General features: G+C 36.9%; 1 protein-coding gene across 1 annotated transcript in view; it reads right to left on the bottom strand.

Annotated features, from left to right (window-relative positions):
- Positions 1–22230, bottom strand: part of LAMA2 (laminin subunit alpha 2) — a 347214-nt gene that overhangs the window by 187867 nt on the left and 137117 nt on the right. The window contains exons 10-12 of the mRNA XM_054061626.1: positions 17255–17415; positions 12882–13022; positions 11359–11532 (exon numbers count right to left, since the gene is read on the bottom strand). Coding sequence (XP_053917601.1) covers positions 11359–11532; positions 12882–13022; positions 17255–17415 — 476 coding nt within the window. The remainder of the gene's footprint in view (positions 1–11358; positions 11533–12881; positions 13023–17254; positions 17416–22230) is intronic.

The following is a 22230-nucleotide window of genomic DNA, read 5'->3' as shown; positions in this document are numbered from 1 at the left end:
TGAAAGTGGCAGATCCTCAAAGGCCCACTACGGTAGCTCAGAAAATCTCCATTAATGCCGGAGAGGCTCAGAAGATTTGATCTGCCAATGCTACTGCAATGTCCAAAATCTGAAACAAAGAATCTCACTGCAATTATTCTAATAGAAAATTTGAAAATGTTTGGTGGAAAAAGCCAAACCACTATTTTAATGAATAATTGTCATCTGGCTTTAATATAAAAGCTTGAGGTTTGTTTAAGAAAGGTTGCCTTGATCAGTTCTATATTTAGGTTTTTAAGCTTTTTTAATCTCATGTGGCTAGTTTTATTCTCTCGTATCTTTTGCATCATACATTCATATTTTTGTACAACAGATGAGATGAATGTATAAAGCTCTTTGTATTCAAAGTATATGTATATCATATATTTAACATAAAACAAAAGACAAAGGACAGTGACAAAATTGGATTTTCATGCATCTACCTAAATTGAACTAATACATCACCTATGAAAGAGATGAATAATTTACTGGACTGCACATCACGAAAGATGAATCTCAGCAACAAAACTGCAGAAAGTTGTTTCTTAAAAGGAGTTCTCAACACAGCACACTAAACAGAATTAACTCACACATTTTAAGTAGCAAGACACAGCTGACCAAACAACGTGTCTGTTTATTTGATTAGCTTTAAGGGCATCTGCTGTTGCAAATCTACTTGTTAGGTTAAAAAATGCAGTTTCGGTCCACCAATTTTATTAGTTTAGACTGCCTACATTTATTAAGCCAGGAAACTTTGTTTCCATAGCTAATGACAACAGAATACTAATCTATTTGTTTCTTTTTCATGTTACTATTTTCTTTGACTTTTCAATCTGCTTTTTTCTAACTTGGCAAACATTTAAAATTACTTTTAAATAAAGTATGTACATATAATGTATGTCTAGGTCTCTACTGTTGCATTTGATTTAAAATATGGAAGAAATTCCTCTATAATATGACATAATTCATTCATCTGAGCTTCAAAAAGACTTCAAGGTAAATGAAATACTATGCTACAGTTTTCTGGAGCACAGAAGATACAATATTGACGGAAAACTATGGTTTACTATTCACTGTATTTATATCCACTAATATGCAAATGTGCTACCCAGTTCATGGCAAAGCCAAATTGGATTTGTGTAAGCTTTGCCTTATTATCTGCACAGTAAAGTATATACTGCAGGAAACCTTTCGGTACGAAGCACAGTATATAAGAGATACATGGATATATGTAGAACTGCAGTGCTGACTGGCTAGTTTCATAACTTAAAACCTTTAATTCAAGGGAGTACTGATTTCAGGCCACACTTTCAGAGCAGACTCCAGCTATCTTACAGATAACTGAGATATCATTTGGAAATATATAAAGCCATTTCTTCTATGCTATATCATATTAAAAATTGAGTCATAATCAAAGTGTTCTTTCAGGACAGTAAACTGAAGGTATGTCTCACTGACACTGTCATTTTTAATTAATAAAATACAGAAATCCTTCCTTGTCTCTCTGTGTGCACGTGTGTGCATGTAATCAGACCGAAAAAAACTCAGAAGAAAACTGACACAGAAATTTGTTAAAACAACTGCCTTCACCATGGAAAATTTTCCTGTCTCAAAGAAGAGCTAAATTAACCAAGGAACTGTTCCAGAAGTGTTCCAAGTTGCACCCGGGAAGATTCAGATTAGACATCAGGAAAAGGTTCTTCACCAAAAGGGTTATCAGGCACTGGAATAGTCTGCCTAGGGAAGTGGCTGAGTCACCATCCCTGGACATATTTAAAAGACAGTTGGATGAGGTGCTCAGGGATATGGTTCAGTAGTGGACAGGTACATTTGGACTTGATGACTTCAAAGGTCTTTTCCAACCAAGTGATTCTATAATTCTATATTTGATACTCAAAGGTTTCAAAAGCTTATAATAAAATAATGAAAAATAATGGTAATATTACAGTTCCTTTATCTTGCTTATTTTTCTGAGGAAATTACGTCTGGAAAACAAACTGATAGGGCTAAGAGGGCCAAACAAATAAAACAAACTCTTCAATTAGAAAAAGGGATTCTCCAGTATCGCCGTACAGAGTGCCTCTGAGACTGAAAAGGCTTGTAGACACCAATTAGAAGTTCATCCAGCCATCTCAGGAGACAAGAACGGTACTGCACATATTGTGAGAAATGTTAGGTACTTCTAGCAAAATACAGAATGTTCAGGCAGACCCATTAAAAAAACCAAACAAACAACCTCACCAAAAATAAGTGCAAATATATTCATTTGGGTAAGACAATCATCTACGTCTGCTCATGCATGCTATCTGCTCTCATTGCTGTCGCTCCTGTCAATCTGAAGTTGATAGGTAATGGCCCTATGATTCAGGGAAACTGCTGAAGTGTGTACTCAGGCTTCAGTTTGAGAGATGGGTTCATTTATCATCATAATAAGCTATTACCATTGATAGGTCGCAACTCATTGAAGAGACAGTCAGTCTAATTGGCTCAATTCAGTTAGCTCTGGGTGTGCCTCAAGGAGAGGAGCAGGGTTTTGCAGGTAATATTCAATCACTCAACAAGCCACTTGTTCAATAATTCATCACAGTTCAGATTGGGGTTCTAGCACACGATTATCCCTTCAATATGCTGAATACCTGGTCTTAACCCTTCTGTCTCTTGGATCCAGGAAGACAAAGGCAAATTCATTCTGCAGTTAGGGTAACCCTTTCTTCTAGAAACTTACTGAATATTTAAAATTTCCACTGAGGTTTCCTTTCTAAACAAATCTGTTGTAGCTAGCTAAAGCCTCTCTCTCCGGAAAACAAAATCTTTGCTCCCATCATTCTCTCCTGCTAAAGCTCAGCTTATACTATCTAAACCTAATAGGAACATAAAGTAATGAGCTCATTTATCCTTCTAGAGATTTAATGAAGCAGTATGGGTCTATTCAGATATCTTTAGCCGTGAGATAATGATAGGGTAGATGAGACAGAGGGAATAGCGTAGAGGAGATACAGGACCTATAGGATTTAAAGGATGCTTCATACTCTGTTCAGATATTACATAAAAGCATGAGTCACTCACAATATTAAAATGTTTAGAATAATGACTATGAAAAGACAAGTTAAAACTAAACCAATAATTCAAGCTTTTAATCACTATTTTGCTTGTCAGTTCTGGTTACCGTTTCACTGCTCAATTCTTTGTCAGTATATTGAAATCACACTGAAAACTACCTTTGAAACCTTTCAAAGGCTTTAAGGCTTTTTTTTTTTTCCCATCATTATCAATGGTATGCCGTGGCCCACCAGCCAAACACCCATCTATTTCTCACTCACTAATCTCTGACATGGGATGGGAACAAAATAGAAGGAAGGTGAAAAGACCTGATCAGTGGGAAGGGTTGGAGAGAAATTCCTGATACTGCACAAGCTCTGTTTTAGACACAAATGCAAAGCACAGCACCGTACAGGCTGCTACGAAGAACGTTAACTCCAGCCCAGCCAGACCCAGTATAGATGTTAAAATACTGTTCACATCAGACTATCTGGTGATTTGCCTTTCTGTCATTTTCTTATTAAATGGAAATATACAGAAGTGATGATTTTTATACTTTTTGGATGACCGATTGGAAATTTAATAAGTATGGAATACTACCCTCCGAAATTTAACGTTTGTAAGGCACGCTGAGAGTAATGGCACTACCAGTCACCAATCGTTTATGAAAAAGCCAAGAATATATATAATTTACAAAATTACTTATTTAATTCTTATTATAATTAGTCGTGGAACTGGTTACTTCTCCCCATAAACAAACAAAATAAAATAGAAAGCAGCTCTTTGTATATACTTTGAGTGCCAGTTTGAGTTTCCCTTCATTAATGACATCTTAATTGAATTTGTACCATTTTCAACCAATTGATAAACCACTCTCCCTCCTCCTATACTCTAGTTAGCAACGTTGCTTTGTGTGCTAAAAAATGAGAGACTCCTGTCAATATTTTGTTGTACAAATATGCAACCTTTTTGTTAATGATAATGGATGTAAAGTAATGAACGAGGGCAGCTGGATTAAGTCTCTCAGACCTATGAACTCATTAAAAATTTACGTGACAGCCATAGAGTGAAATATGTGTTACACAAATTCACATGCATATACCTCTTAATTGCATCTGTACACAGGTGACTAGCACTTGGATTTGGGCACTTGATCTTCATTGGTTTAGTCTAAAATCTTCTCAGTGACACAAGGTAAAGTTAGTCAATCGAGTTTAGACACTAAAATTTAGTTTCTGAAGACAGATGAGAAGAAAATTCCTATATTTAATTCCGATATTTAAATTGGAAATAATGGAATTTATCTATTTTGTAAAGAAGCTGCATGTCAAGAATTTTTTGAGCTTGTCAGATGCTACTGAACATGCCGATGTTCAAAACCAATATAGCACAGATATAAAGTACTACAAATGGTTTGCAGAAAACGCTGTTTCCCTTGTGCAACATCAAAAATTCTCAGTATTTTTGCCCTTTTGCATACTGCCTTTTTGACATGGAAAGCAAAATTTGAACACCACAAAATTACAAAACTAAAGCTCACTGGCATCATGCAGTTTTACTAATGAGCTATAAACTCAACCATTTCAATTACATTTTACTTCAAGGTCTTGTAATTCATTTAAATTTAAAGTAAATTGTGGGGGAGGCAGGTAAATCAAGCAGAACTCAATTACTCAACAAAGATAAATCTGGAAACTGAACTGAATACTACTTTTTTGTGCCTCTCACATACTGAGAATGACCTTATGTATCCCCTTTTGGTGCTGGGCATAGATTGTTTCATTATACTCCTGCGAAACCCAGATGTTTGGACTACAAATTATGTCTGATTAATATAAGTGGATAAGTTCAGTAAAATTCCATTGAACTCTTTACTTCCAGCTAACTTGTGATCAGCAAGGAACTTCAAATATAATTTTCAAAACAAACTCTGATTTGCTGAAGAAGTACTTAGCATGCAAAGGCATACAAGAGCAACAAACCCCTCTATGTATCCTCCCTTTTACAAACTTCAGTTTTCCTTTGCAGTCTTAAGCAACCACTGGTCAATTTAGCTATCTCTAGCCTAGGAACCGGCATCACCATGCTTCTTTGCATGTTGATTGGCCTTCAGTACAAATTGCCAGATATATTAATTCTCTCAAAGTCAAAGAATTTTTTCCTTTTTCTTCTGCCTTGCTGGATCCTTCAGTATTTTAGTATTCTGGATCAGAGATAAGAAAAGTAAGACTTTTCAATCTGGCAAACATATTCCCCAATTTATTTTCTTCTTCATTATTTCCTAACACCCTTCAGTACTCTCTCTGTAACATTCACATCCTTTATTTTGTGAAACTACTTTATTTCTTGCTTGTTTCTCCATTTTTCATCTGCCACTATTGATTAAAACTCTTGCCTTCAAGGCAGACTTGGCTAAGCAGGTAACACAAAGGACAAGAGATTTATGAAATAATTTCAGCAAAAATAAATTTCTTCTTTTCTCTACAGAAGTATAAGATGATTTTAGCACAAAAAAATTAAACATATCATGGGATATGTGAAATATTGCAGTCAGTGGACTCAGCTAGCCAGATTCTGAGCCCTGTTTCAACTTATTTCCTAGGTGCAAAGAGACCACACGAGTCTACTGGGCATCCTTAGTTTTCCTTGCAATCACAATAATAGCTGTACTTGAACTGTCTCAACAGGCTATCCAAACATCATTAAAAACATTAATAAAGAACGAAGGGTGCAAAAGTTACTTATGTCTTGGTGGTTCTTTACAGTTATGGGTAGCTGAAACCCAGACAGGACAGTCCTGATACCATTTCAATTTGCACAGGGGATCAAGCAAAGTTTGGCTAGCCACACCTGCCAAAGAATGCAGAGACCTATCCCTGTCTCGTTTCATGGTGCCATGCTGAGAAACTATTTAAGCAAAGACAAAACCACGTAACACAAATTAGGTAAATTTAAAGGAAGCATCAGTCAGCTCCGGTTCAGATCTTTAAAATGCTTTGTTCTTCACTTGGACTCCTGCTATGTTTGTTTCATCCTTTCAGGATCTGAATTTGCCTAGTATCTCATTTTTTAGCAACTACAGTGAAGTAAGCGCTAATAAAATGAACAGCACATTTGGTATAAGTTGAAGACATCTTCGTAGTGTTGACTAGGTCTGGTGACCGTGGTGACTTAATTTAAGCAAAGACAATTTAGATTGTGATTTAAAATAAAATACTATTATTTATATTAGTTTAAGGTTTATTTGTTAAAAAATAAACACATATCAATAAACTAAACAAGCTTTTTAGGACAATAAATGAATTCAGATATGAAACATAAAAGATACCAAAGTAGCTGTCTTTACAAAAGATATTTTTATATAAGGTCAGATGAATAATTCTAATTTTTTGCAATGTGTTGGCTGTTGACAGTACTTAAAAAAATCTGAGGATCTGCAGCAACTGTGAGTAACTTCAGGGGTGTTACACTGAATGGAGGTTTCTTGCATACTATGTGCTGCTGATGCCTATTACTGTTTCTTTTACAAATATGAATAACATGCATCTAATTTAACTATAATCCCACTGAAATTTACAAGACATTAAGAAACAATAAATGTCCACATAAAATTGTTTTTTATATGTTAAGCCTTATACTTAAAGATCACATTCCCTACTCCACCCTCAATTTACTTTTGCAGTCTTGGAGATGTTCCTTGTTACACATTCAGATCTGGGGCTGAAACTCCTTTCTGCGCAGAGGCACAGAAAAGCAAATTCATCATGAAGTACTGGGCTTACCGTCACTGCAGAAAAAATCCCTTACACAGCAGATACTTCAAGCACTGCCATCATGTGGTGGCCTGTTTAGACATGGATAACCCATCTGCACTAGGCAACCAAGTTTTCTACACGAGGGCCTAAACTGTCCATATAACCAGTTGAAAGAAAGATGTGTCTTTAAAGGCACACAAAGGGAGATCACATCAGTCCATCTAAGCTTCACTGCTTTGCTTCCCTGACAATAAAAGCAATACAGACACTTGCTCAAAAAAAAATCAGTGTGCTGGCTAAATTTAACATACAACTGAGTGTTGGAATAATGTGGGCTAGCTCACTCACTGCTTTTCATGAAGTCAGTGAATTTCAAAACAAACTGATACTAGAAAAAAAGTAGCTTCCAACAACAATTTAATTTGCATCTCATCCATTTACACCAAATGTTGTTATACCAAGTCGGTCTGCTCTTCTTTTTGAGGCAGTCAGTTAAAGCAAGAAACAGAGTTGTGAATCTACCTAGCTATCATGTCCTATGAACAAGACAGTCTTGAGATGTGAAATCATGACAATATCAGATAAAGCTTTCTGGGTCTAGATGCATTAATAATTTAGGACAATTGATCCTGTCATTTCTGTTCCAGATGATTATTGTATTATTTAGGTTCTTTATGTTTTGCATTTCAACTTACTCACTGCCCTCCAGGAGCTGTAGACTGCAATTTGCTTTGCATTATTCTCCCTTTTGCATCAGAATTGCCAAAGAAATGAAAACAAATGGAAGGAAATAAACATATAAGCCACAAGGACCTCACTTATGATTATTTTATAATCCAATATTTAATCCTATGAGGTGTTCTGGGCAGTCTGCAATAGATAATATGCCACAAAACAAACTGCTTACTCCATCCCAATCTTTAGCTTTAGAGTACTTCTAAGGGGCTGAGAGATTTTTAAAGCCTGCATGTATTGACTACAGGCTTATTACAGTGTCTTCATTTCTGGACTCAAAGAAACATCGACTTCTGTAAGTCAGCAAATAGATTACACAGCTAATTATAAAAGAATAGGCAAAATGAATGAAGTGATGGTATTAAGTCAAACAATTACCCTTTCTGTTCTGTATCCACAGACCCTACATAAAACTTTCAGCTGTTGTCATGGTTGTAACTAGAGGTCAGAGAAAGAACAATCTACCCACCATATGGCGTCCTAAGTCTATAGAGCTGACAAACATGATGTGCTAGTATTCTTCCAAGAAATATCAGAGCCTTTTATTCAAGCATTTTTTGTTTTGATTTTCAACATACTCGGACCTCATGAAGGACAAAATTACATAAATTTTACTTACACTGAGTGGGATCATACTGTACAACTAATTCAAATTACTCCTGTAAAACAACATTTGATGCACGAAGCTTCTCAATCTGACTAAAATCTGCCAATAAGAAAACAGTGGATTTGACCAGAGGTGTTTTAGGGCTTCAACCACATTGTTTGCAGTCTGAGTAATGGCAGTATTAAGATCTGCTTAAAAGCCAGATAGAGGAGTTAGAATGGATGTACGATACTATTGTCTGCATGACTGCTGGATGTTGAGACCTAACAATGTTCAGAGAATCTAGGACAGCCTGCACCTAGAGGCTGAACTAACCTGTGACTGTTGACCAAGGGCAGCATCCTAACCATCTGAAAGAGGCAGGGTAAATGTCCACCTTCATGGTTAAAGCTGGCCCTTAGAACAAGTATGCTGAGGTATCTAAGGAAAAGAGGCAGAGTGTATACATAATGTCTTAACCTCTAAAACATTGTGGACACCCAACTCTTCCACACTGACTTTAAAGAAACAAGTATTCCATGTCATCTTGCTGAGTTTGGTATCTAATTTTTAATTAATTTTATATTTTCCTTTCAGTGCTCTGACCAAACATTATCAGAATGTAACTCAACACTTTCAAACAAATTTCTAAACTATTTTAGCATGGACACAACTTCAAAACAAACTTATAGATCAGTTGTGAAAACAAGTCAAGAAACTACTAACAAAAACAAAATGGTGGTTTCAAATACCTAAAATGTAATTACAGTTGATAAAATCACACAATTTTTCAGTAACTAGATGCTCTAAGACACCACAAGTCGTTTCGGTTGTTGCAGCCCTTAGTTCAGTAGGCTATGATAAGGCAGGCAGGCAAGACAAACGGTTTCATGACACCTATTAAAACCTTAATAGGAGCCATTTTAAATTTATTCTCCCAAATTATCCACTAGATATTTTATTTCTAGAAATTAAATTATTCCAGATTACTCCCAAATGTATTCTGCACGAAAATCAGTGTTCAATTTTTCAGTTCAAACACACATTATAGTGTTAGACAGGTAAAATATCTGGCTTTAAAAAAAATTATCTGTATTTGCACAAGAAGTTCGAGTTTTGGTAGTAGCTCATATATTTAGAAGACTAAAAGGATATGGTGATTCTAAAGCATTTGCTCGTGTTCTTGCCTCACTGTGACATAAACAAGAATCCTATACCATCTATAGCCTCTTGTCAGGTATAATGTCTCTTTAGAGACACAAAGTCCAGTATCACATAGCCAAGTGTCACTCAGATACAGACTAAAAAGAAAAAGCTGAAGGCTGTGCACTCAGGACCATCCTATTTATGACACTTTTTTCATCCAAAAGAAGCATTTGGAGGTGAATGCAAAACAAGCAGATAGCACACATACAGCAATCAACATTGTCGAGACATACACACAACATGCCCATTTTATATTAAAAGAAGTATTCTAAATAAGGTTTTTGAGCTATATTTGAATGCCAAGAAATGCAGGGATGTTACTACCTTTGTTACTCAATTTTATTTTGGGGAATCACATTAAGGAGCAATAATTTTAACAATAAAAAGGCAGGCTTCTGTGACATGAGGTTTATAAATAATCACAGAAATGTACGTCTTGATACAGGTTTTCCTAAATCATTATCTACATTTCCTAAGACAAAAATTCTTAAAAGAAGCTTGCCTGCTCTGAGACACCAATCATTGCACCATAACACAGCTAACAATCACTCTCAATAAAGGATGTTTTTGTCTATTTCAGCTATTTGGTTTTATCCAGTTTCAGCTTTTTAGAGAAATGTTTTATTGAGATCACAAATAAGGACTCTCACTATTCTCTTTCCATTTCCCCCTCCATAGTGTAAATCATATGGCCTAAGCATGTCATTATGCCTTTAATTTACGTGATGCAACATGACAGTTAAGATGTACTGTGGTAATTTGTGAGTGCTTTCAGTATTATTGTAGTATCAAAAATTTATATGGTTCAGTTATTAAGGCAAATTGCTTCATTCATACAGAGATATCTGACAGTAACCACAAAGGACCTCCAAATTATACTGAAAAAGTATCTTCTGTGTTCAAATAATCTGTGCACATTCTTACCATTATGTTGCTCACTGAATAGAAACAGGATGAAATTCTGTCTGGAAAAGTATCAGTTCACATCTCAGGGTAAGTTCAGCAAACATGGAAGATTATAGAAGAAACTCTCCCTTGCCCAGCTATATGAGTCTAACTAGCTTTAACAATTTATAGCCACGAACAGGATGCCCAGTTCTTTGGAACGGTGCTATTTAGTTTCAACGTGCTCACTTACCTTCTGTCATGTTGATTTTCAGCCAGCAGGAAGAAAATAAATAAATAAGAGGTTGAGTAGCCTGAAGAAACTGCAGAGGAAAATGTGCTGAAGTGTATTAATGTTAGTACTTCTGATAAATTTTAACATAATTATGGTAAATGGAAAGCTGTTAAGCTTTTTTCACATATAGGACTCATTCAGTTCTCAATTCTACTCTCTGGAAATAAAAAGAGATTTACATGAAGGCATCATGTATGACAGCAGAAAGTCTAATGGTGAGAAGGCTGAAAGTCAGACCAGTAAAGCATCCAAGACTGTACGATGCAAATACTTGGTATTAACCTGCAGGGCATGAATATGTGTGTACATGCACACATGGACACATGCCAACTTGAATAAGTATCCGCATTAAAACTGGCACAGAGTGCACAACAGCATTTTCTGAGTTCTGGGGCAGAGAGCTCCCCACATACAAGTTTCTTGCCAACCACTGAAGTTTTGTAACACACCCCCACAACATCTGATACACAACTTGCATCTCTGAAAAGCAGACGAAAGAACTAGTTTTGTATAGCTGAGGATGAGGTGGGAAGAGAACAAGACAAGCTGAACCACACACTGGCTAATTCATTGAAAAAATGATGCTGTGAATTACACAGACTACTCTAAAATCTGATATTGGAGGCCAAAAGAGGGCTAAGGTAAAAGATACCTAGCTAATTTTCTCTAACTTTATTCCTTTCAATGATACTCCATATGCCTGATGTCTGTCTGCTTGCAATTTTGTTCATCAAATAGCTATCCAACTTAATCTTCCCTCTGTTCCACCCCCCTTCTAAGCTTTACTTCTTTTCTCAACAAATCAAATTAGCGTTTAGGCAAGTACCATCTGCACTTACTTTGTTGCCCAAATAAGAACTGGGTGCACTCCAATAATAAATCTGCGGCAGTACTTTTCGCGCAGCCACATTGCTGATGCTAAACTGCTGATGGCCATCAAATCTCTTGTGCTTAGGGGTAACTCTGATGATACCTGGTAAGTCAGTCAGATACCAGCCATTCATGTCTTCTACCTATAACGACAGAAAAAAAAAACCAACAAAATGAAACAAATTACAATGAGAATCAAGACATCAGTCATTTCAGTAGTCAAAGCCTCTCAAATCTTCCATTTTTAAAAAGCTGATCAGGTTTATATGATTAATAGCAGTTTACAAACAAAGGAAACAACAAAGTAATAACAGAATAAGATCTCTTATTGTATGTGACTGGGAGTTATAGCTTCAGAAGTAACTGCAAGTATTTGCCCTCTACTTCGTACAGTCCAGAGTGAGGAGGAAATTCTATCCACAAACTTACATGTAAGATTATCTGAAATATTACTCAAGTTTTCAATAAATAATATCAAGTCACAGAGGGTACAGAAGATGAGCAAATGGATATACATTTTCTGATTGTTGTAGGCAGCATAATTTATAATAATTTGTAATTCTAAAGCCTCATAACATACAAATTCAAATGTACTTTTTTTTAGATAGCCAAAGAAAATCTGGAAAGCACCAGGACTTGAATTTCTGAAATCCCATAACTAGAAATGAATCATCAGAGAAGAGCACACTGTTCAGGCTTCTGGAGCCTGGATACAAGTAAAACAATAAATTATCTCAGCCATGGGATGGAAAATTTTCCAGACGCAGGCATGTAAACAAGCACATTAGGCATATATGATTTTACTTGCAGACGTACAGCATACCAATACAGCCAAACCCAAGAGCTATTAGACCTAGAACACATTTCCCAAATTCAGTCTACAGACATGAATATGTAGCATGCATCCGTTGCAGGGGAATAGCTTTCTGAGCTTTGAGAACTAATTTAAAGTTTAGAGTATATTTGCAGGCTAAAGACATTTTTCCACAGGACAAAAAAGAACAGTACCTTCATGTCCCTTCCACATCCTTTCCTAGGAATGCAGTATGTAAAAGAAATCCACTCAACCAGCCGCCTATATGGCACCCCTCTTTCTTACCTAAGCTGTATGTTGTACATTTAGTGTTTCAGAATCTTTAATTATTTTAGGTCTAGAAATTTAATAATGACCTGGGAAAGAGGTTTCCCTATGGATATGTTGAACTTAATTCAGGGCTGATTATATATGCACGTTGCAGGACTGTGTTTATGCACGTGGCTTCATTTTTGACTGTTATAACTTCTTTTGCACTTCTCACTGTTAAACTGCACATTTTCAGAACTTTCTTACAATGAAGAGACACGAAGCTTATAAGCATTTTCTTTTGGATAAATGAAAAATAAATGGGGCACAAAAGAACACACATGATTTTATCACACTCTCGTGACAACAGACAGTAGCAAGACACAAAACACAAAACCAATGAGATTTACTGATATGTTTTTTCCTTACACTCCTGTAGGTAAGGCGAGAGTGCGTGCAAACATCTGTTTTTCCCGAGCAGAAACACTCCTCACAGCCCTTGGGATTATCTTGCTGCAGATTGAAGAAACCTGGTTTGCAACGGTCACAGTTTTCTCCTTCAACATGTTCCTGGAAATGCACATTAGAATATTACTTCAGTAATAGACTAGAACTTGAGGTCTCCAACTTTATACTCAGCAGAAGAGGACTATAAAGACATCTGCCGGAAAGACTATTCTCATTTGTGAATATTAGTAGAAAATCCTCTGCATGACAGAAGTTACTGTGGCTGCCTGTAAATAACAGGACACAAAATATAGATATTATAGGATTTTTAATTTTTCTTTTACATTAATAGACATACTTGATTTGAGGGAAAAATCTAATTTACCTCCTTTACACTTAGAAGTGCCACACGGGGAGGGGGTAGGGGACACAATGTTACAACCTCAACAACTGAAGTTTGTAGGTATGGCTGATAAAATCTGTGCATGCCCAGCTGATGTAAATTACATATACATAGTATTAGTCATACCAAAGTCACACCATATCAGTTTTTCAATGATCTATCACTAACAGGTGAAATTAGGCTAAATCTAAATGTTAAAAGGGCTGCATTTCTTCTTTCCATAACTACACGTGTTTGCCAGCCACGCAGCCTGGTCTGCAAGCTCTTACTCTGCAGAAAGGCAGGTACAAAACATACATGAAGAATTCTAAACTTAGCACTTGGTAATTACATTTTTCAGTGAAAGTTTACGTTGTGCATTAAGTCCTGCTAGCTTACACAATAAATCACTTTGTCCTACAGGCAAAAATAAAGTAAGCTTTTCTACAAGGGCAATGTTGTAAAAGGTGCATGCTATGATGCTGGTTTAGTAATTCAATATTTTTCCCAAGGTAGCCCAGAAAATTCTTTCCTTTCAAAAGTGCTATGTACAGTCCCTTTAATCCTGGAGACAGTGCTCTATAGTACGTACAGAGGACCAAATTGTTGGCTCCACGTCAGCAGAGAATGAACACATTACAAAAAGCCTGCCCACACTGTGTATTCTATGACTGCTTGAAACACACAGTGCTGAAGTAAAATCCACCAAAAGCCACTTGATAGCCTCCTGGTTAAGATCTAGCAAGGATGGAAAAAGCAGGGCAAAGCATGAGGAGGTATGGGGAGAAAGGGTAGCACACACGGATTAAGAGAAAATGAGAGGGAAGGGGTAAGGACAGACAAAAAAAAGGAGATAAAATGAAAACATAAATAGATTTTCACCACTAATTATACAGTAACATATAGCAAAATTTTGTCACTCTGTCTCTATTTCTGTGTGGTATTTATGCTACCCTTCACAACACCATACAGACTCTGTTCAAGATACTAAAAATATCTTTAACACAACTCAAGGCTCTCAGTCAATTTCTTTTAGCTTTAATATCTCATTAATTTAAAGAGTAGTATTTTTACATTTTCACCAGCAGTCTCAGGATTATTCAATGCATATTATTGCCACAGGTATGCTGAAATCACCCAGTTACTCATGCTTCATGTGAAAAATAATGATGATAACAATTGAGAACTCACCTAAACACTCCCGTGCACATTCTACTAACTAGAATTACGAATACTGGTCCCAAACATTTCAGACTTTGCTAACATGCTTAGCGTGTGCAGAGTGGGAAAGATAAAATAAAATAAATCTGCAAAGCAAAAGTATGTGTTTAAATAAAAAAAAATCCTACTCTGCAGTCACAAGCATGTCATCAGTGAGTAAAACCTGTATAATTCTATTGAGTAGGCAGCAAATTCAGTGGATAATAGACATATAAAACTCAAAGTGGGAAAGGAGGAGATCTAAGCTATCCTTCAGCTAATGAAGCAAAGTTTCTACAGCCTTATTACTTTCTGAATACTGTGTTCAATCCAGTTTTACGCAAAAACGAGACTTTAACCAAATACCTACAGAAATCTCTATGACACAATTAGTGATAAAACAGGCTTTTACATCTGTCCCTCACTTTTCTGTACTTTAGCTTGCTCTGGCTAATGTGGTAAAGATAACAATCTAATGCTCACTTCGTTGCATTTCACTGCTTACAGTTAGAACTGTTTTTCAGCAGTCAATTTCCTTTACAAAAAAAAAAACTATCTTTAGTAAATTTAGAGCTCATCATATGTAATTGAAAGATGTGATTAAAAGAATGGAAGCATTTTTCCTAAGACCTGCTATTAACTTGTCAAGACATCCCACTTTATTCTTCATATGGAGCATAACTAATCTGATGATTTCAGTGTCCCTTTGACCATAATCCGTTTTGATTTGAAATTGAAGATTGCTAGGGAAAGTAAATGTGTATGTATCTGTATCTCAGCTACCTGCAAAGGGTATCATTTTTCTCCCACAGGCACTTATAAAGGGATTAAGAGGAGCAGAAAGGAAACAAAGGAACAGTGAAAAAAAAAAGTGGACTCAGTGGATTGGGACTCAGCAATGTGCCCAGGTGGCCAAGAAGGCCAAAGGCATCTTGGCTTGTATCACAAACGGCGTGACCAGCAGGTCCAGGGAGGTTATTCTCCCCCTGTACTCGGCACTGGTGAGACCACACCTCCAAAACTATGTTCAGTTCTGGACCCCTAACCACAAGAAGGATGTTGAGGCTCTGGAGTGTGTCCAGAGAAGAGCAACAAAGCTGGTGAGGGGGCTGGAGAACAAGTCTTATGAGGAGCGGCTGAGCGAGCTGGGGTTGTTTAGCCTGGAGAATAGGAGGCTGAGGGGAGATCTTATTGCTCTCTACAACCATCTGAAAGGAGGTTGTAGAGAGGAGGGAGCTGGCCTCTTCTCCCAAGGGACAGGACAAGGGGGAATGGCCTCAAGCTCCGCCACGGGGAGGTTCAGGCTGGACATCAGAAAAAAATTTATCACAGAAAGGGTCATTGGGCACTGGCAGAGGCTGCCCAGGGAGGTGGTGGAGTCACCATCCCTGGAGGTATTTAAAAGACAGGTGGATGAGATGCTCAGGAGCATAGTTTAGTGGTTGATAGGAATGGTTGGACTCAATGATCCAAGAGGTCTTTTCCAACCTAATGATTCTGTGATTTGCTGAGGTAGGAAGAATTATCTCTACTCCATATTTGTTCCTTTTGGTCAGATTGAACTAACAGGCATTACACAAATAATGACATAATAATAAGAATCATTCAGCAGTGGTTGTTGTGCATTTTTCACATGACATCTTTATCAAACTTCCTTTCAAGCTCAAATGTAGCAAAAGCACCACTTTTCTGATCTTCTGGACCTGATATACAAGGAATTAGAACTGTGATGTGGATAGATGTTATTTCTGACAGAAAGCATGTGACTGCTACATAAAGTGAGGATAAGGTTAATTCTCTGAGTAGATTTCAGTGCTATTCAGCTGTCATACCAGAGCATTACGTGTGTATGCAGCATAAGCTGATAGAAGTATTTTTTGTACATTCTGATATTCAAGGATGTAATGTACTTCAAAATTCAAACTTGTGACATAATTCTGTTAATTAAATTCTTAAAGTGAACTCCCACAAGTACAACACAGAAAAATTGACCCACAGTACAGTAAATTGTCCTTTGGGCCTACTCATGGTCAACAACTAAACCGTCACTTACAGAGTACAAAGACTTCTACTAGTAACTAGGTACCTTATAAGAAGTGGATGCATGTGTTTTTAGAAGTTTTTTATTTCAGTATATTGATATATAATTTTCTGGAAGTACATGAGGGCACACAGAGAAAATAATTCTTAATCTCCTTAACAGAAATGAAGAAATTCACCCTACTGAGTGGATGGATATTTTTTTTTTTAAATAAGCTAAAGATTTTAAACAACCATCCAAAGGCAGGAGAGACTGACCATTTTGGAATTTAGCAAAATAGATTATATCCCTGATGACAACTACTAAAAGGTAACTTTTTTATTTGTTTTAATACATCATCAGCTCATTTACTCTTCTAGAGTCATACTACAGGTCAGTTTTAGAGCCCACAATACTTGAAGCACATAGTTTCTGAGTAGATGAGGATGCAATTTTGAAACAAACAATTTGCAGCCTTCTTAATAATCTCTTAATTACAGATTTCTCAGGTCTTGTATGACTGGCAGCAGGCTTCCATGTACCTTGGTTAATTACAGCGAATACTGAGACAACGCAAGGCAATTTAAGACTTCACAGGAACAAGAACAAGTGCTCTATGAAAAGTGAATAACATAGACATCAAAACAGTCAGGTAAAATAGTGGAACACTATTGTATGATAGACTTGCATTAAATGCAAATTTTCAATATCATTACTATCTTCCTATGGCTCAGAAGAATTAAACATTCATACCTTGCAGATGCAGGGACCAATGCAAGGGTCAACATTCACACTGCCTTTCAGTAAGCAGTCACAGGGCAGGCACTCAGGATATCCTGTATAACCCAATGCACATCTATTGCAGCTTTCTCCTGTGTAGCCAGTCTTGCAGTGACAGAAACCAGGCAGCATACCTTTGGGAAGAGGGAGAAAACATGAGACATGCTTACTTATCATTATCCTTGTTATATGTGCATTTGAGTGCTTCCAGCAACACCTTTGGTAGGTGTAACATGAAGGCATTTACTGTTAATCAGACCAGGCATCTATTTAACTCAGTATCCTGTCTGAGAGAGGCTAGAATAAACCATGTAAGAATAGAGCACGTATACAGTGATTTGAATTCTGAGCTTCCAGAAATCCACACATTAGAGATCTTCTCAACTGAAACTTACGTTACTTCCTTGCATCTAACAATGCCTGAAAACTCTTCTTCCATTAATTCACCTATTCACCATTGAACATGCTTTTACTTCCAAAATCCATAAAGCTCCCTGATGGCAAGTCCCACATTTAGCTATGTGTATGTAGTGTGAAAGAAAACACTGATGTGTGTTAAACCTGTATTTATTGCCCGCTAGTTCTCATATCATAGAAAACAGCAGGTAACCATTTGTTACTCACTTTCACCATATAATCTGTGATTTCAATACACCTCTATCATATCCTACATAACACTTTTATTTCATACATCAAAATCTCCTAAAAAAATGCTTTGTATGGCTGAAAATCTCTGTTGTCCTTGTCTGCACTATTTTCAGTTCTAATAAATCATTAAGGGAGAAGGGAGTTCATAGTATGGACCTATAAACGGTTTGATGATTTTTTCAGCTTTGTTTTTTAAGCACCAGTAATACTTCCAAAGGCTCTTTTGACCTTTTTGACTACTGATGAGCCAGCACTGAGCTGATATACCCAGGGCACAGTCCAGGGTAATTTTTTAGTGCTGGTTCACGACTAGTAGTGCTTAATTAGAAAGTGCTATAATCAATATGCAAATAGAACTACGTTTCTCTGCATTCTACTTTTCCTTTAATTGCTACAGAAATTCATCAGTTATTCTACTACCCAGCCACTGACTATCTTGAGATCTTTCTGAACATTCTGCAGTTCTTTCATTTTCCTATGCTTAAAGATTCTGTACTTGCTAACTTTGACACCTTCCTACTCATCCCTTGTCCATGTTAAATATGAATATTTTCAACAGTTCATACTGGTCATCACTGTGAAAATGGTCCATTTATTCTTTTAACCAAGTACTAACCCATGAAAGAACCTTTCTCCTTATTCTATTATACTTTCTTTCACGGTCTTTGGTGAAGGATCTTGTCAAAACTTTTTGAAAATCAAAGTATAACATTCATCAAATGATCCTTTGTTCACGTGTTCATGGAATCCTTCAAACAGATTCATAAGGCACACTGTCCTCAAAACCAAAAGCCACCTGGTCTTGAGTTTTGCCCATTTTTGCCACAGTTCAGAAATCATATAAATAATTCATCGTACTTTTACTGATTTGCTTGGTACCTTCTGATTTTAGTTTCCTGGGACCCTCTGCTTTTCTTTTCCAAATTGGATAAACAGTTTCTATTTATTTAATATTAATTTAAGTTTTAAAAGTATTATAAACTATATTTAATGCTTCAAGCAAGTCCATTTTTAACTACCTCCAGAAAACATGGATAAATAAGATATATGCTTGATGAATTTTCACTCTTCATTTATCATCTGCTCTAAACTTGACACTTCTGTTTGAGACAGTTCTACTGACTTGTCTCCATGAACAAGAACTCCCAAGTGGGAAATTCCCTGAGCTCTTCTATTCACTGATACAATTTATCTAGCTTTTCTGCTGTGTCCTTTTCTTTCTTGAGATCTCCAGTTATAACTTGATTGTACCTTAATCATATTTAACTCCTACTGAATTTGAATCTCTAGCAGTCCTTTTTATTCTGATTTATCTGAAGAAGTACTTCTTAGCAACACTTAAAACATTCAGCAAATTATTCTTTAAAATGCATGCAGATGTTATTAAGACTACGACTTTCCAGAATCTGTCACAATTTATGTTCTTTTCTATCATTCTCAATCGGATATAACTTTTGCTTTTTCGGGGGCTTCCTTTTTATTGTTTAAATAGACACTTTTTCCTATTTAATTATGTTGCCTGAATAATTTCAAACTTGAGGAATGCCTCTTCTCTGAACTTCTAACATGCAGTCTACAGATCCTATGCTTGCCATTAGCAATCTGGAATGCTCATTTTAATTTTCTTTTTAGAGGTTTCCTTGTTTTGATTAAGTGGGAGTTCTTTGGGAGAGGCTTTTTCATTCCTACAAGAATATTGAATTTCACTGCCTTTCAAGAGGAGAGTTCTAGAACAGTTCCTTATGCATAAATCCAGAGGTCCTTCTCTTTTTATGGTTCCTCTAACTAGCTGTTTGAAGAAGCAGTCACCTACAGGAGTTTTAAATTATATTATCTGTTAATCTACACAGAGATGAAATTCAATCTGTCTTCTCTAACTTTGCAGCCTCTTTGATCTCCTGTAGTGCATCATATTGACTGTCATCTTCTTGATCTGCCCTAATTATATACAGAATTTCAGTGCATGAAATTTCTGTTACTCACTACCATGAAACCATGCGCTCTGTGGTTTTTGATGCCTGTGGCCCAACTGATTCTCAGATTAGTGACTAACTTTCCTCTCAGCTAACCACTGGCAAGGTCCCACAGCATGGCAGGCTTCAGGCTCTGTTGTAATTTTTGCATACAAGCTGGACAATCTTGTCTTCTAATAGAAACTTATGTTCTTTACTGATGAAAATACCCTACTGTACACCAAAGTTTAGCAGTAAAAGACACAGGCAAGTCAAACTCTTTATAAAGTCTTATAAAGTTTTATAAAACTCTTTATACTGTCTTATCTGAAAGTCTCAAGAACTCATTCTTAGGTTCACAAGCTAAGTCTCAGCATGGAACAACATGCAGATACTTATTTACATGTATAGTCTCCCCTCCACTGCCCAGTCAGTCTATTTTTTTAGTTCCAAATCAAGAACCTTCCTACTCTTTCCTTCATTTGCAGTTAAGGAAGCGAGACCAGAACTGGAAACTCCAATGGCACCAGCAGAGTAATCCCCTTATGCAGTACACACAATAGGGAATACCCTTCATTGAACAAGAGACCTCACACTCCACAACAGAGAGGAAGGCATAGAGGCTACTAACTGTCACATATTCTCCATGCTCTGATGCTTGTTGATATGGTCAGTCTGTATGTTTTATTTGGCTCAAAGCCTTCTTTCATTCACAGCACTTGATAGATCTAGGCTCTCATTGCACTACACAGTACGTAAACGCCTGTCAGTGACCCACTGGTTATCTTTGACCAGGCTTCCACAGTGTATAAGTAGTGTATATTATAACAACAGCCTAATTACATTTTGATTTAGGGCAGATATTTCAGGTCTGTCTTTTGTTGTTGAAATGAACTAACATGTCAGCAGAAGCATATCTTTTTTTGCTTTTGGCCTATTATTTCATAGGCTTTGTTTGAATGAGACTTTATTTGTCAAAGCTATTATTCCCTCTTTTCCACTTGAATATTATCAGTTTCTGTCCTATCTTTGAGTGTATAGAGCCTTTGAAAGTTCATCCTAGAAGATAAGTCATCTTGAAATACAAGTTTTATCAGTCAGTTTTCTTCCAGCCTACCAGTTTTTCAAAACTGCACAAAAATAAATGCAGGCAAAAGCAAGCAACGAACCCTTGGATAAAACCTGCAATCCCAGGACTACCTTCTGCCATTTTCACTCCTGTTCGACTGTGCGTAAACACCAAAAATGATCTCATGGAAGTCAGTGGGGCTGCTTGCTGAGCAAAGTGCGATGAAGACTAAATAAAGATCAAGATGTCTAGACCTTATTTATCCTAAAGTGTCTGAGATTTTTTTTCAGCAAAAACAAGCACCTGCCATTGGGATTACATTGTACATAAAGAGGCAAAAGCAAAAAAACTTCACTGCATGATAGCACGCAGTGAAGACTGAGTCAAAAAACTCTGCCAGTTTCCAAACCTTACAGGTCTTGCAGGTGCTTAAAAGCCAAGTAAAATGTCTATTTGTTAAAATCTAGCCACTGCCGGTTGAAACAAGAGTACTGATTCACTAAGAAAACCTAATTACTGGAGTATAGAGTAATCCTGAACATTCTGGACAATTGCAAGTGATCACAGTATCAGTGATGGTCAAGTTTACATTATTAGGGTGGATTGGACATACGTAGACAAGCTCAGTTTTAAAATTATTACCATCCAGTTACAAAACCTAGAGATATTTTCATCAGTTTATCAACATCACAGTTCGCAAACATTTATTGTAAATTTCTGGCTGTAGCTTTTCTATACTCACAGGCAGTGCAAGTAGGGACAGGTAACCTGGGACGTGTATAGAGATGCTGCCCAGTTGTGTAGGGATGAAGTCAGGAAGGCCAATGCACAGCTGGAGCTGAACTTGGCAAAGGAAGTAAAGACTAACAAGAAGGGCTTTTACAGGTACATCAATCAAAAGAGGAAGATCAAAGAGAATGTATTGATGGTTGGAAATGGGGATCGCGTATCAACAGATGAGGACAAGGCTGAGGTACTTAACTTTTTGGCCTCAGTCTTCACCAATAACCATTTTCCTCACCCCTCCTGGGTCATGGGACAGCAAGATAGTGACTAGGGGAGCAAACCCCCTCCCACAAGAGAGAAGGATCACGTTCGTGACCACCTGAGGAACCCAAACATATGTAAGTCTATGGGACCTGATGAGATGCATCCAAGTCCTGAGGGAATTGGCAGATGTGGTTGCCAAGCCACTCTCCATGATATTTGAAAAGTCATGGCAGTCAGGAGGAGTCCCTGGTGACTGGAAGAAGGGTAACATTGTGCCCAGTTTTAAAAGG

The sequence above is a fragment of the Cuculus canorus genome, chromosome 3, assembly GCF_017976375.1.
Source record: "Cuculus canorus isolate bCucCan1 chromosome 3, bCucCan1.pri, whole genome shotgun sequence".
NCBI lineage: Eukaryota > Metazoa > Chordata > Aves > Cuculiformes > Cuculidae > Cuculus > Cuculus canorus.
This window is presented reverse-complemented; position numbering and strand designations above follow the sequence as displayed.